The sequence below is a fragment of the Lycorma delicatula genome, chromosome 4, assembly GCF_047948215.1.
Source record: "Lycorma delicatula isolate Av1 chromosome 4, ASM4794821v1, whole genome shotgun sequence".
NCBI classification, from domain to species: domain Eukaryota; kingdom Metazoa; phylum Arthropoda; class Insecta; order Hemiptera; family Fulgoridae; genus Lycorma; species Lycorma delicatula.
Window position 1 is genome coordinate 171,210,322 of NC_134458.1, and position 17,994 is coordinate 171,228,315.

Sequence of the window (17,994 nt, forward strand, 5' to 3'; positions counted from 1 at the left end):
AAGAAAAGGAGCGTTAAAAAGTTGTGATAAAATATCACAACTTTTCTCCCAGTTTTTCAAATTAGGCGATAATAATAATAATAAAGATATATCTGTTGCACATTTCTATAAACTTTCATTTCTATAAATTTTTTTCCTATAAACTTTTTTATAGAATTTCTTACAATAAAATAGCCAGACGTCACATCATTTCCTTTTTAAATATTCTCCGATGAATTTTCATACATAGATTGTTGAACTTTTTTCTAATATTTTTGCTTCATAAATTTACCACAGAAGCTTTGAGGCTTGTACTTCGGAAAATGGAAATGGAATTTTGCAGCGTATGAAAGAATGTCATGCCTGACTGGAATTCGAACCCGGGGATTCCCGGATAAAAGGCCGAGACGCTACCACTCCGCCGAGGAGATCGGAAAACTTTTATGTAATATGTTCTTTATTTTTATTAAAAGTGTTTATTCTCAATTAATAATAAACATTAATTAATTAAAAACCCAAAATATATATACAGGTGATAATAAATTATGGAAATGGATCCATATTTCAAAACTGGATATTAGGGATTCTAGGAAGTACAAATAATTGCGGATTTACATAGTTACAAAATTACTACTTTATGATTTGTTCGAGATTTTTATCTATCATCTTGAATCCGCCACATTGAATCAAACATTTTTTTAAATAATATGAATGTGGACATGTAGAAATTGATTTTAAAGTAAAGTTTTACGAGAAAAACGATGGGGAAAATTAGTTCTCGATAAATTCCTTCGTTTTTGAGTTATAAGCAATCAAATTTGCAAAAACTGAAAAATCACGGTATTAATAAAACGAGTTAAAACGATTCTATTTCGTGCTACTATCAGAAAAAATGATCAGATGACAAACTTTATGCAAATAATGTCAAAATTAAAGGCTGAAACAGGCTTCAAAGTAATAAATAATACACACACACCCACACACACACACACACACACACACACACACACACACACACACACACACACACTCTCTTTCTCTCTCTCTCTCTCTATATATATATATATATATATATCAACTATTACGAAAAAGTAATTCAGCCCAGTTCACATTCCATCTTTAGCAGTAGTTTAGAAAGGTATCTCAACGTTGCTTCAGAATAAATTTGACCAAAGATAATTACAGCATATATATTTATATATTTAAAATCGAAATGTGTCCAACATTTTTTAGCATTTATTTTATGGTTGTCACCTCATTCACCTGTTGTATGATACTGAAGGACCGGAGTTCAAATTTAGTAATGATGTAATTAGTTTTAGTTAGCTTAGAATTCTTGTGCAGATAAATGCAGTAGTCGGGGGTATCACTTATAAAATACAGGATTATTTTATGAACGATGAATCTGGGAATGAAATATAACTACTTAAATATAGTTTCAGTACAGTTTATATTCATTGCACTTATTATTTAGGTATTTTTTAATTTAAAAAGAAAATGATGGTCAAATAATTAAAAAAGTAACTTATAAAATGATTTCTCCTATATTTATGTCGGTATTTCCCGAATATAGTGTATATTATTAGTTAATCTGCCAATAACCAAGTAAAACTGATCCAAGAATTTAATCATTAGTTCTTTAACATTACTTGAGTTTACAAAATAATGAATCGTAATCAGAAAAATAATGGTTCAAATTAATAATAACACATTAATTTATATCTAAATCCGGGTAGAATTTATAATTTAAAACCAAATGATTTACGAAAATTATTTTATTTAAAAAATAATAATTTGTATTATTTATGAGAAAAATATGTAAATCATCACAAAACTGTAAAGTTTTTGTTTAATTTTCTTAAAACAACTTCTAAGGTGTCACGAAATAAAAATAACGCTATAAAACATACACTCGGAGGTCTGTAAATCACAAATACAAATTAAATTCAGTTTATTAAATTTCATTACTGCCAGTTGACAGTCATTTATTGTCATCGAAGTTTCATTTATTAAATAATTTAATCCAGTTAAATTACTATCCCGCTGAAAACTCCACCATGTTTGTCAGATCCACCACAAAATTTAGAACAAAGACGAAACACGGTGGAAATAAAAGAAAATGAAATGCTATCATTAATTAGTCTAATATTAACCTATCAAGCTACATCAAGAGATAAAATTATAAATTCCAATTCACTTTTTGTTTTCCTTAAAGATTTTATATTAAAATAATAAATAATTATGTACTTTACTTTTAATTAAATTAAATATTTTGTAGTAATAAATCAATAGTGGTAATAATCATTTTAACAACATGATCAAAAATGTATCAACATTTACAATATTTAAAAGGATTCAATTATTAAAAATTTTGTTTCTTCTTGTTAAAAAAATTCTACGCCTTTTTATCTTCTTCAGTGGGAATAAATTTAGTTAATCTTTTTTTCTGATAAATTCGTGTTTAGTTTCATTTACCAACGGTAAATTGAACTATGAGATAAAATTTTTGTTATTCAAATAATGATTGTGTCAATCTCACTTAAAATTACAAATGATTCTCGTAGGTTAGATAACAAATAAACTAAGACAAGTATTTAAAAAATCATCTGAAAAAAAATCAACTTGTTTTGATATAATATATCTTGATGTCGATTTATTATTAATAATTTTAGAAATAATCTTTAGAGCTATAGTACCATTTTGTTTAATATAGTCCGTATTTGGTCAGAATCATTCTATATTTCTTTAATATTCTACGCACTTGGATATTTGTAATTATTATTTCAAATCTCTTTAAAATATAAACAATTATATTATAATTGAAATAATTCTTTTTCTTTATAATATTCTCCCAGAATTTCAAAAAATCATATACTGCATGCTACTAAAACGGAAGTAACTACCAGCTACTATGAGAAAGTAATTAGGCCCGGTTCACATTCCAGCTTTAGCAGTAATTTAGAAAGGATATCTCATCTTTGTTTCAGAATAAATTTGACCAAAGATAAAATAATCACCGCATGAAAATTTTAATAAATTATTTTCGTGGCTAAGTTATAAGCAACACTTTAGATCGGTTTCAAGTTTTCTCGAACGTAATTTTTTTTGTGTAGTGTAGATAAATTAGTTAATGATGATTGTGAAACGGAAATACACGAAGTAACTTGAATATTATGGAGCTTGAGGAATGGTTTGATAAAATGTTTAATTTAGGCTGGATAAATTATTTTTGTTGCCAACATAATGGGGCTGGAAAAATATTTAATCTATTTAAGGACACTTAAAATGAATTTCATGTCTTTGTAAAACGAAAATAAATAATTCTAAACGTAAAAAAAAAGCATCTAGTGTGAGAACTTGATAAAACATAATGAGAATACAAAATGAGCTTTTCAAATTTAAACGTCAAGATAATTACTTTTTTTATTGTCTTCATTCTACACAAAACCGCTTATCGAAAAAGAGGGCCAACCTTGACATCCACAGACCTGATTTGACAGAGTAAATTAGTTTACTTACGGATCGACGGAATGATTTCAAAAAGTGAATCCTGTTTAGGTATAGGAAAATAATTCCTCTACTGAAGGTGTAAATGTAATCGGCGCCAAAAACAATTAAATGCACGCGCCGCACCTTCGCCAATTATAACAGTATTACTGGTTTTTAAATCCAAGTCCGCAGTCGCTGTCGCCAACAAAATGATTATCTTCTACCTCTTGTTTACTGTGTTCTTATTTTTAACTCGAATTTTAAAATGTTTCTCTACATCGCATGCAAAAACTGATAGCTCGGTAATGGATTGAAAGAAGACGAGTCCACAGTTTTACTAGACCGCCGTTTTAACTCTTTCTAATTGCATGTTTTGCTTTTTTTAACTTACAATAAATTTAGTAAATTTTAATCAATTTAAATAAAATTTTATTATAAAATGCTTTAATACAAGATACAAGTTTGTTGTTATTATCTCCGACAGTGATTTTGCTTCTTTTTTTTTTGAGGAAGATGAAATGGCAAATAAAATTTCCAAACCTTAATGGGAATAATCGAACCAGAGACGAGCTGGTTTAGATGGCAGCATTCTAATCAATACGCCATATGGTTTATTAATTTTGTTTAAAAAGAATGGCCTGATATGATAAAATTTTTCAATTTTATTATGTTTAACAGTTTTTTTCGTTTTATACACACACACACACACACACACACGTACATATATATATATATATATATATATATATATATATATATATATATATAAATGTGAATATACTCGGAAAACTGATAAATAACAAATATGCTATAATGAATTCTTTTCTAAGGAAATTATAAAAAAAGTCCTTACTTGTACAAATAAAACTAAAATAATAATAATAAAATTATTATTATTCTTAACTGGCATACGGTATAATGGTAAATATATTAATAGAGTGTATAAATTAATTTAAATACGTTATGTTTAAAATAAATTTGGAGGTGGGGTGATAAGAGTAATTTTCAAATTTATTACTGGGTGAATGGTTAAATTTCAAGCACATGCAACTGACGACAAAATCATCATCATTTGTCAGCTTGTTTTTTCTGATTGCTGAATTCAGCTTTATTAATTTTTTTAATACTATCTTTTATGTTTGTCTAAAAACAAATTACCGTGATTTACTTTACTGAGTGACCTATACTGTTCTTAGTATAACCACGATCAAGTGGAAATATACGTGTATCATGTGATAACAATTCTAAGGTTAAACTTCGGCGTGTTCATCATTATTATTTTTTTTTTTTATCGATTATCGAGGTAGTCTAACTATACTCTCATGTAACCTCAGTTTTCACCCATATCTATCCTTCCTTCTTTCTCAATACTTATTTTATATTCTTATTTCTATCTTTAACTTTTTTCCCTCTTTTACTTTTATTTATCTGTCTTTATTCATTCATCTTCTCTTATACTGGCATCTGTTGTGTGCAGAACTGGTCGTGCAACTGAAGGTTACTGACCTCTAGCAACACATATACACATTCACACAAAAAGTCTACATCATATACTTAATACTTTTATATATATATATATATATATATATATATATATACATAAATGTGAATATACCCGGAAAAGTGATAAATAACAAATCTGCTATTATGCATTCGTTTCTAAGGAAATTATAAAAAAAGTTCTTGTATACATAGAACTAAAATAATAATTAATAATTAGATTATAATCTAATTCTTAACTGGCATATAGTATAATGGTAAATATATTAATAAAATGTATAAATGAATTTAAATACTATTTTAATACTACGTATGTCGGAGCACAAACTTTGGAAATATTGTACTGATGAACAGTAATATGGACAAGATATATAAAATATTGAAAGTACAACCGAAATTCCCTTTGCGTCTACGTTGCGGGATTCGCTCAGCATATAAATCTACAGTTCTAAGAGGATGGAGCCATGAATTCTAGACAATTTTTAAATTATTAATTTTTATAGATACTTGTCTGAAGGAAATTTAAAAGGGGTACACAACCATATATTCTGATATAGTTCAACATTAATTTTTAAAATCTTTTAATCTAAATTAACACAATTTGAAAAAAATCACTTTTAAATGTTTTTGAATATTAATTAAAAATATATATAATTTAAATAAAATATGAGTTTTGAGCTTTTTAGATTAATCTTAGATAGCAGGATTAAAGAAGATAAATAAATACAGGCTAAACGATATTTATAAAGTTGGAGAAGGCATTGTGAAAATGTAGAATGAAACAATTTTAAAGATATTTAAGAAAAATTGGATTGAGTTATTGAGAAAAACTACCGGTAGACTGACTAAAATTACTGCCTAGATGCAATGTAATACTGCAGGGCCCTGATTCAATTTAAGAAGAAAGAGGTGGTTACTTCTAATTGGATTTGAATGTCTGTATTGCTGATGTAATTTAATTAATACGATTCAATTAACAGCACTATCACAATAATTTGTCTTATACTGAATCTCAGCAATAACCTTTCGTTAACAGCTAACACGATTACTAGAAAAGAAATAGGTATCAACAAAATATAAAAAAATAACTAAAGATAAAAGGAAACTACTTCATACTATATAGGCTTTATTATGATCTCAATAACATAGAACCGGGTTTTATTTACAAAAATAGAATAAAAAAAATATAAATGAAAGGTAAGCGAACGGCATCTAGAAAGTAATATTTGAAACACCAAAAATGAAACGAATGACTCAATATAATAATCATTAACGGCTACGACAACGATGAATTTTTGAGAGGATCGATTATCATTAAAATCATCTTCATCATTAGATCGTTCGCTTAACTTCCCGTTGACCTTGAAGAGGAGAACCTCTGAATCGGTCGATGAGCTTGATGTGCGGATACAAAAACCTATATAACTGGATTCATAAAAAAAAGCAAAGAAGAAAAAGAAAAAGCCAACAAAAACACGTTTACACACACACACACACATATAGTATATATATATATATATATATATATATATATACATAAAAGCCTACCGGCAAGGTAAATAGCTAACGAAATAACTCATCTACAGCACAACCTTATTAGAGAGTAAAATAAAATATTAAAGTTACGTATCAAACTTGTCCATTAGAAAAAGGAAAGCATAATGAGAAAGAAAAAAAAGACAAAACGGATGGTTACAACAAACACCGTACAATGACCTCTATAAATAAGAAAAAAACTATATACGTAATCGAAAATATCTCTGACCGAACTAAAACCGCGGTCGGTCGAAGAGAGACAGTTTGTTAATGACACACACACACACACACACACAAACACGCGCGCGCGCGCACATGTATATACGAAACTATGTTTTCATGATAGAGAAGCCTACATGAGCTGAACTCGGTTAAAAAAACACAACTGTATCATATTAAACTTTTATGGTCGTTTTTATTTTTTGCTCGTTATGCGTTAGAAGAGCAGAAAACAAATGTGGTGCAGCTACATCTTTCCTCACCACTGTAGCTCTGACCCATAGAATCAGCATCACACCTTTTTCTCATCCTAAATCTATTTAACAAATTAAAATAAATTAGTTTTATCACCATTTCTCTAATATATATATATGGGTGTTAACAAAATATGGCAACACTTAAATAATGTGGTGTGTGTTTGTTATTCTTAAATCTAGCAGATGTTACCAAAAGCTATTGGTTGGACTTTACTCCATCCCAATCACCTACAGGGCTCCCAGAAAGGAGCAATTCAAAAATATAAATGAAAAACGTAGGTTTAAAGTGGACTTATTGAAAACCTAACATTTTTCCCTACAAAAAATCGGGCTACGAAAACTCTAACCAACTTGGTATCTTGTAATTAAAATTTTTCATATGTAGTTTAAAAAAAAAAAAAAAAAACGATAATGATAAGTAAATTTCATTCATCTATATTTAACGGTTAAAAAGTTATTTAAGGATTCCCAAACACTGCAAATTTTACAATATATATGAGATATATGACTACCCTCTCACTCGTCAAAGTTTTAGGAAATAAAAATCTTTTAATAGGATTGCTGTTAGATTCTAAAAATTCGTTAAAAATTTTTTTTCAAAACGTTAACGATTGAATGATAAGAATTGAAATTCCCTATTTTTAAAGAAAAAGGAAATTTTCCATTGAATTTATTTGTTTGTTTCTCTGTTAGCGGAATTTTTAATAACCCTATTTTTACTAGGGTATATTTAATAACATATACAAGAGAGAATTTAAAGGTTTCAGCTCTTCACAATAATAAGATTTTATAATTTTTAAACTTATCAACTTTAAAATTTAAAGTTTTAAGAAAATACAACTTTTTATTAGAATTCTTGTAAGAATTCTGAATTTTTGAAAATAATTTTTCTTTTTAAGTTAACTTACGACAATTAACAGTTGTTGTTAAACTGACGGGTTAATTTATTCATATTAGTTTTCTCACTTTATTGATTGAAAATAAAAAAAATATGCTACTGGATTTATTTAATTTATTTTTAAACTGCCAAAACTTGAAATTATGTTCATTATTTTAAAATTGTCATTCAAATTTGGTGCCTTGCGATTTCCACTTTTCTCCGTAATTAAAGAGTAAAATTTTCCGCAATTAAAGGTATTCATTTCACTACTGATGATGAATTTCAGTGAGATCATGGATCAATTAAAGACCGCCAGCATTCATCGTTAAAGGAATGAGAAAACTCGTACATCGTTGAAATAAACGTATAGCTGTAAATAGTGATTACGTGGAAAAAACAAACAAAAGTTTTATAGCAAATAAAATGTATGCCATATTTGCTTCATTGGATTATCTTATTTCATTTGCGAGTTATGAGCAACTGTGTATCACATTTCAGATACCCTTAGTAGAAGTTTAGTAAAATATTTCTATTTGTTTCTCAAATACAAATTTCTGTTAAAAGAAAAATAAGTAGAAAGACAGACAAATAGAAAATATTTTCGTGTATTTATTTATATATGACGTGGTTTTTATTCTACTAATATCCCAAGACAATTTGCGAGGTTTATTAGTGGTGGTCTATATATATATATGTGTATGGGAGTGCATGGAAGAAAGGTTTTAGTACGAATCCGCAAAAATTGTTATATTTTAATAGTGTTTATTAATGGATTAATAAGAGCAATATAACATAAAGTGTAGATTATACTTTATACTCTACATAGCAATTATCTAAAGCATATACATGCAAACATAAACGCGTGTCCGTATTTCCTTCATTACAGACAGACAACAAATTGTAATAGTAATCAGACGGATGGCGCCATTCATAATTTTTCTTTCGTGTTCCATTTATCTGAGCGGTCTACCTTTCACTAACTTTTTTTTAAGAAAGAAATAAAAAAAAGATTCGTCGAATAATAACACCTCGAATAACAAATTATCCTTCTTTATTCCCCTCTCCACAACCTAAGTAAAAATTATATACAATAATAATAATTATCATCGGTGTAAGTTGTTATAATTATAAGAACAGAACAATTTAGTTGTTTTCTAGGGTCGAATTGTCAGGCGTTGAAGTAATTTTACAATTGACATTTATATTTAAGCTTGGAGCGAGGACAGTTCTATAGTGGAGATTCGCAGTCACAGCCTATATAATCTTAGTTAATTACTTTGTTATTAGGTTAATTATAACTGCAGCTGTCATTTTGACATAAATATATTTGTAGTGGTTTTAAATAACATCATTTTAAAACTACAGCATATTATGTATTGTGTAATATGTCATTCATCCCGTATTATCTAATAATAGGCTATTTACAAGGTGTTTCATGTTTAACTTTTCATTATTAATGTATTAAAGAAAGAAAAATCTTAATGTAATGGAAATCTTTAAATAACTTTTCAACAGTTAAACATAGAAAAATAAAACTTAGAAAATCTACCTCAAAACTATCTATTTTTCGTTAAGGAACCACTACACCCCAAGCGCTCATGCCAGAAGCCCTCATGGGGGGGGGGGGGGCGGCAACACATAACTTTTAAATGAAAAAGGTGGGGTTATGATATAACATTTTAATGAGAATTAAAATATAAAACTCTCGATGTAAAACATTTTGGGTTACGACAATCCTAATTAAAATGAAGTCTCTTTAATATTTTCACACCTAGTTTCAAAGATGACCTGCAGTACACCCCCAAGTAGTAGTCCCAAACCAAGAAATTGTTCGTTTTGAGATAGATGCATTTGCTAAATATTATTTTTGTTAGCAAATAATAATAGACTACTATACTTCAAGCACTCATTGTACTTGGATGGTAGTTGCCAATTTTCGATGGTTTAAGTTGCCTTGAGTAAAAAAATTCTAAAGTTTTGCTGTTATAAAAGTTCGGTAATGATGAATATTTATATGTGTATTGTGTACCTATACTCGCACCTGTCTAAATGAAATTTGATTTGGTAATTCACGTTTTCGGTGGATCAAATCTATTATTTCTTTTAAAGAAATGGGTTTAAGGGTACGGGAAGATATTGATGGAATACAATAAACAGAAGGGATGAGTTTATGAACTTTTATATTTGTGTGCTTTTTTTAGTTAATTAAAAAAAGTACTAAGCGGAATTTTCGTTGAAAATATGCCATTAAAAATTTTTTTGAAAAAGACCCTTAATAAAAAATAAGTAATAATAATAATAATAATAAATAATAAATAAATAAATAATTTTTTTAATAAAAAATAAAATAAAAATTTTATTTTTGTTAGCGACTTAATATTTTATTTCTGACTTCTTACTTTAAAAATTTTACAATTTGATATTATTTTAATTTTAAATAAGGCATTACCACAGCACGAGCTACAATTTTACTATTTTGAAATTCGGTATACAGTTACAAATGATATATCTTTATTTTCCGCGGGATTTATTTTACAAATTTAAGATCTTTTTATTTAAATATATTAGCAAAAATCATTTGCAAAGGTGTAAAAATGAAAAAAATAAATTTTAATTTATCAGTTTTACATTTTTTGATATCTTAATTTTTTCGGCATCTAAAAAATAAGAATGCATTATCCTGCATACAATAGCGTATATAATTCAATTAAAACCATCAGGTAGAAAAAAGCTTTTAAAACACTCAACAATTATTTATAATTTAAACTAAAATTAAATTAGTTAAACAATTAATGAACATTTCACTTTTTTTTTGTAAGAATCTGGTGGTTTTAATTCAGTTTTATCAAAAGAGATGAGTATTTCATTTTTTAATGAAAGTTTTCGCTATCTATTCAATAATTATAAATTTCTTTCTTTTTTAAAAATAAAAATTAGCTACTGTAGCCTGTAGGATTTGTAAAATTGACCGGTTTATAGAAATTGATAAATTTCGTTATTTATTAATTATTATTTAATCGACACATTTATGCAGTGTGCTAAACTATATTGTTATATTAATTAGTCTCGTTTTAATAGTGAAAGATTAAAATTATTTAATCTCTGTTACAATTTATTAAAAACGTGTCTAAATTTTTATTTATTTATTAATTGTGAACACAGAGTTTTGGCTAGATAATATTCTAAGTTGTGAGCAACAACTAAGTGTTCATTAGACTACTCCCATTTAAATCATTAATGTTCTTTTACCATAATTATATCAATATGTAACTGTAATATATTGGTATTCTGTGAAGCAGTTATATATTTTTTTTAAATATCACGCAAAGTAGCTACAAATTTGTATTTTATTTAAGAAAACTTTCCTTGCATTTCGTGGCAACCCTTTGAAACAGGTAAAAATATATAATGGAGTTACGTCACAACGGATGTAATATTTATGTACATAAGTATATAACCGGTGACGATGTACGTAGAAATATATCATATATTATCTCATTAAATACAAATTGAAAGTGAGGTGAATTGAAAGGTTGTAGTGAACAGATAGTTTATAAGTATACTCATGAAAGTCTATTAATAAAATATACACATTTAAACAGTATTTGCTGGAAGTTAAATAACATTATCTATTAATGCAAAAACAAGAGATGGGATTAAATCTTGTAGAAAGTTTTGTCTTGCATATACTAAGTCGATTAAATAATTATTATAAAGAAACATGTTCTAACGTAGTAAAATTTTTTTTAATTTCCCGGTTCTTCTATCCGCGGATTTAACAGAAGGAAAGCATTTAAATCATTAAAAAAACAAACAAAAAAACAGTGGTTTCCTATTTCCTGATGCTTTGAGACCCTCGAAAAAATCACGATAAAATTTTGCTGAAAAAAAGAAGTATGTATATATGTGTATTTATACAGGCTATACGTAAAATAGTAGCATAGTTATAAAACAATAACAACTTTGAACTAATGTACGGCAGAGACATGAAATATACTTTAAAATGAAGAGAAATTCTCCAACAATCTTACCTATTTAAAAGATCGTTTAGTTGCTCTGTAAAGATCAATATGACATTCAACCTCTCGTCATACATGATGGAGAATATCCAGTATTAGAGACGAAGCAGCTTCAGTGATATCTTATTTTAAATGGTCCTAATTTTTTATTTATACAGAGAACATTTGTGTCTTTACATAACCCCACACATAAAACTCCGTAGGGGTAACGTCTCGAGTCGGTAAAGAGTCCTTCTCCTCCGATCCATGCTGACGAAATATTTCGTTTCAGTAATTCCGCACAAATATGGGAAAATACGAAGGAGCTCCATCTAATTTGAGAATGGAATCCGCCAGAATTCAGGGTACCGCAAACTCTTCTAATATCCTCTCTTCTAATACCCTCTTCTAACTATTCTACTCGAGTATAACTCTTCTAATAAACTCTTCATATCCGGGGAGTTGTATCTATATAATTTTTTCAGTAAAAATGAAGGGAATAAAGTCTATAAAGGGAATAAGTCCGTGTCGTCCGATTACGCACCACTCGTTAATTTTTGGGCTGTCACTTTGATGTTCCACAATGAGATGCGTGGGTACAATACTCTATATTCGAACATTTTGCCTATATACTAGTCCCGAAACATGAATTAAAGTAACTCCATTATATATTTTACTTCTTCAGCGAAAATAAAATCATTTAAAAACTCCCAATTATGATTTAACGTATCCAGAATATCTGTAGCGAATTGAAATCATTTCATTTTATCCTGAGGATAGGTTTTATGTAACACCGGATTTTATAACCGGTGAAGCGTAACTGAGTTTTTAAACGTTGTGAACAGTTCTTTTTGTAACTCCTAACTCTACACAACACTTCCGCACTGATTTTTTCGAGCTAGACAAATAACTTGTTCGTTTAATGGTCTCGTCAGATAGTAATGATCATTCTGGACGTGATCGCTTCAGTAGGCTGGACGTTTTTCTAATTTTCGGTGAACTCTGACGTAGAATATGTCTTATCTTTTAGGCCGGCAGTAGGCCCCTCCGACCAGAAAATCAAGTGTTGCATTTTCATGTAACATTTGAATATATTCTAAACGATAAAACATCCACGGTTACGATAAAAAATTTGACAAATGAAGGAACAAAGGTTATAAATTGTAAAACATGAGCACATTATTGTGTCAGCCAACACGAGGAGAATGGGAGGAACAACAGGCTTGTTTTGCGCCGCTCGGTGCAACCTAAAATTAGTATCTCTGAACGTCGATGTGACAGAACGTTGAGTGAGGTATCGTTGAAACTGACTCATCGAATTCTATTTATGCAGTGTACTATAATAGCGGTAATATTGTTAAAAGGTCTAAATAATCGTAATTAAAGTTGTAAAAAATATCTGTTAGACGAAATGTCACAGTATATGGGTGTTAAACGTGTTCAAAAGTATCGTAAACACCTACTGGAGAATAGAACAGATTTTGGCAAATCCAAAAAACATACAATGATGCCGAACTTCGGAGGGTTTACCGACAACGTCTGAAAGACAAAATGTTACAGTTGAGCGTCGCGCGCTGCAAACGAGTACCCGCAACCACGAACATCTGTTGCTGCTGCTGCTGATGTTTGTATGCGAGTGTACGACGGAAATAACGTAAAGAACTTCAAAAATTGTGCAGTGGAAGTTATAGAAGTAAATACTATAGTCGGGTTGGAGAGGAAGCGCACCCGACGATGTAAGTGTATCGACCGATTGATTTCACCAAAACATGGGAGTTAGCTACAAAACACATCCACAAAACGTATTGATTATATTATATTGTATATATTATATTACAACTCATGTGATTATATTGTTATAAAAGTTTGCACTTTTTAAAACTAAATTTTTCACCGTTCACTTTTATTCGTAGTATACTAGCAACTCTACACTAAAAGTAACGTATTCTACGTTCTAAAAAGGTTTGCGGCCGTAGCTCAGACACAGCTCGCGCTGATTTTTTTTTCTATTTTCATGAGGTGGTTCTTCATTGAACATGCGATGGTATTCATGCCTAACGAGGTGACGGACTCAAACTTAGCAAGCCACAAAACACGAACCTTCCTTTGCACCGTTATCATAATGGCTAACAAGCTTTATGCGGCTACTGACTTGTAATACAGTGGGCATTATTCTAAGATTTGTTACGTATAAAAAATTTGGACAGTTTCTCTTCATTTCTCTTTGTTTAAAAACTATAATTGTTTGAAATTCCACCATTATTTTACTGTCCCATTTATGTACGCATTAGATTTGTATTTTGATTTAGAATTGATTAAATGGTTATTTAACATTTTTTGCTTCTGTATTGGAATTAATTATATTAAATTTTTGAAAAATCGGATGAAGGGTTGAGAAATCTAAAAATACACGGGACACCTTCGTGGTACTGTTACTATTCTGAGGAGAGCTGAACTAAATGAACATTTTATTTGCACATATATAACTTTTTTTTTTTTTTTTTTAGAAATAAAGCGAAAGCAATTTTAAAATTTTATTACCGATTTAATAAATAATCTTACAAATTACATCCTCGATCATAATATAATTATTTATTAAAGTTAACTTATCCAGATACAGTTTTGTTTTTTCTTCCTCGTTTAATAATTTTGCAGAGATCTCTGCTTCATAAATTTTATGTGAAACTAAAAAACATAAACTAAAGTGAAAGAGATGTAGAGAGGTATGTCTAACATTTCAATAATTGATATAAAATTTTATTGCTTACCGCAAAGATAGTTAGTTATAGTTATACTCGTACAACTCTCTAATGTTATAATTTATGCTTAATTTAATTATACATATGAAAAATCCTGCAGAAGCATAGAGCTCGCAAAAGTATTAAACATGAAATAAAGCAGTAAATCGAAAAATTAACTATTAAAAATAATTGACCACAGAGATATAAAGTAAATTTAAAAAAAAATGTTTTATACATTAAGAAAGAAAAACTTTAAAGAAGTTATTCAGTTTATCAATTACATATTTTTAATTAAAACATTAAATCTGTGCAAATTTTACAACTATTTAGCGGGTAAAAAAATAAATTTTAGTACTTTAGATTTTTATTTAAATGTTTTAATTAAGAAATAAATATAAAAATAATAAAATAAAATATAAAGTGTAAGAATAATAATTTTATACTTTATTACTGGGAACAATTAATTTTTTTTTTAACTTTTAAGCAAAAACTAGAAAAGAATTAGAATAATTTTTTTTTGGACATTTGTATTTATGTAATAAAATATAATAATAGAATTACCTACATCAAAAAAAAAATTTGACTAGATTTTTATTTTTTAAAGGAAAATAGTATATCTGGTTCCGAAGTTAAAAAAAGACAATAAAGAAAAGATACGTCTTTTGTTTTATAAAATATAAATTAACAGTAAAACTACTCACCGGCTACAGTTGTGTCGATTAATAAAATCGTTGTGAGACAGAATAATTGAAAAACAATTCCATTAAAATAACAGCTGCTGTTAAGGCATGTTTTGTTTTTTGTTTGGCGCACCGTCGAGTCAGAGGACGCCGTCATGGCGTACTGCTTCTGATGTCTTCAGATTTCTGAATAAAAATAAACAAAATTCATTAATTTATGAATTGTAAATATATTATCAACATTTTTTTAAATAATTTTTTAAAAATTTTACAAAATAATAATTTAAATGTAATTTTTAAAAGTTTTTATTTTTTAATAATAGGATTGTTCAGAAGTAAATTACTTAGCATTATTTTACACCATATAGGAGAAGTGTTTGGCTGAATAGTTTTATTTCAGTTAGATACTCGCACGTTTCTACATGTTCTGCACAATAAAAGGGTATCTATGATGTTCAAAGGGGATGGATGAATAGAGGAAAATGAACTATTTGCACCGTATATTAAAACTTTTATCATAATATGCTGTTCCTATCCTGGGTAAAAATATTCCCATTTCAGCAGGGATTTCGAGCGAAGTGGCACATAATACCTAGAAAATTATCTTAAGCTGTACTCTAGAAGGATGTCTTGTTCTGGAGTTTCTATGTTGGTAGAACATCTTTTCTTACCATCCACATCTTTTCTTTATCTTTTACGACTATTTTTCCATTTTAGGTTCCGTAGGTGTAGCGAGATCCTGATAGGTCCATGTTGATCTAACCGTGATTAACCATGATGTTCATGTTAACCATGTTGATTGAGAACCTGGATAATGAAAATGGTAATAAATTTGTGATATTTACTCAGTTTTATGCCAAAATACAGTCATATGTGTCTAATGGTACGTAATGACGAGATGAGCGAATTTCATATGGTAATGTTGTGAATTTCAAATAAACTGCTGTAAAACTATTCGAATTTTCAGCTAGGTAAAGTATATACCTGATTTTTGCTTATAAATCGATCACTAACTTAACCTATAATTCTACCATAATGTACTTTTTTCTACGGCTGTATTACAACGTTTGAATTATTTGTCTGGAACCTGTGTCATAATGATACAGGTGTTCAACAGATCAAAAGTCTACATTTTCAACATTAACCGATCAGAAGCAGGTATTATTTAACGTATCAATTGTTTTTTTACATTGATTTTAATCGGATTTGGTAGTTAGCAAGCACAGGCTAATCTAAAAATACACCAATAGGTAACTAAGTTTCTATATTACACTATTCATTCTTTTGATAATTATGTCGGATTGTGAGGAAGAAATGTCTTCAACACCGATCGATATTAAAGAAAAGGCGAAACTTATGATTAATAAACTATTGCCACAGAAATACACTGTTTAATGAATTTTTTGAAAAATTAAAAAAAGAATATTCCTTAAACAATTGACTCTATCATTGATTTAAATCAATAATCCAATATTTTCTCAGCCGTAGAAAAAATTAAGGCACTCTTGCAAAGTTTACGACACTCGCCAAGGCTCATGTCGTAATTTACTTCGCACACGTGCGTCAATGGCTAACACTATAGGTTCGTTGCAATAATGTTGCATTTTCTTGTTCTTGTACTACTTCAGTATCTTCATATAATCTTCATTCTTTAATAGCTTTGATTTTGAGGTACCAGGATGATTCCTTTTATTGCTGTAATAATAATATGTCTTTTATCTATCCTTATTGTTTTTTTAATAAATTCTTAGAAGAAATTTTAATTTTTTTAAACTTTTACACTTTGCCAGTATCCGTGGCGGAGTAGTTGCATCTAGGCCTTTCATATGGAGGTTTCGGGTTCGAATTCAGGTCTGGCAAGGCATTTTTCATACCTTAACAAATTTCCACTTCACATTTCCAAGGGACAACTTCGAGCTTACGTAATGAGTTGGGGATTAATCACAAAAACAAACATAAAATAGAAAGTTAAAAGGCAAAGAGTATTCATATATTTTTCTAGTACTCTTATTTTATGGAAAGATTCTGGACACACACACGCACGCGCATAGAGAGAGAAAGAGAGATTTACGTAACATAGGATCAAATCTGGGAAATGAACGGAATATAAAAAGGAAACAAAGATGTAGTATAGGAATATATCGACTTTGACGGGTAAAGAAGTTAAAAAGTGTAGGAAGAGATAAAAAAGATACAATTAAAAGTTGCTAATTATTGAAAAGGTATTTTGGATATTATAAAAAGAAGAGAGGTCAAGGGGAGAGTTGATACTTTAAATAAGTTGAAATACCACTGAAATACTCGCTTATAAAGAATAAAAAGGGGTGGAAAGAGGAAGAGGGAGAGTTAAACTTTCGGATTGGATTAGGAAAGAGGAAAGAAAGTTCATGATTAAAATAGAGAGATTACTAGAGGATAAAAAAAATGAAAGAAGAAAGAATAACCCTCTAAGTCAAAAGAAGATAGAAAAAAAGAACAAGAAGAAGGAAAAGAAGAAGAAGGTGAAGCAGAAGAAGGCGGGGGGAGGAGGATGAGAAACACAAAAAGAAAAAAGAAGAAATTCAATAATCTTTTGGAATAGCCAATAGCAAAAGATCATGTATAATACGATAAAAGTGAAATTTTCTCTTTGATAGGAAATAATTTTAATTACAATAAAAAACTTGAAAAAATTATGTTAAAATAATAAAAGCTTTTAATGTTATTTTTGTCAAA

At 28.7% G+C, this 17,994-nt stretch overlaps 1 protein-coding gene across 1 annotated transcript in view; it reads right to left on the reverse strand.

Annotated features, from left to right (window-relative positions):
- The window catches only part of tnc (tenectin), a 197,252-nt gene that overhangs the window by 58,215 nt on the left and 121,043 nt on the right, over positions 1–17,994 (reverse strand). Inside the window, exon 2 of the mRNA XM_075364703.1 lies at positions 15,301–15,465. Coding sequence (XP_075220818.1) covers positions 15,301–15,436 — 136 coding nt within the window. The 5' untranslated portion in view covers positions 15,437–15,465. The remainder of the gene's footprint in view (positions 1–15,300; positions 15,466–17,994) is intronic.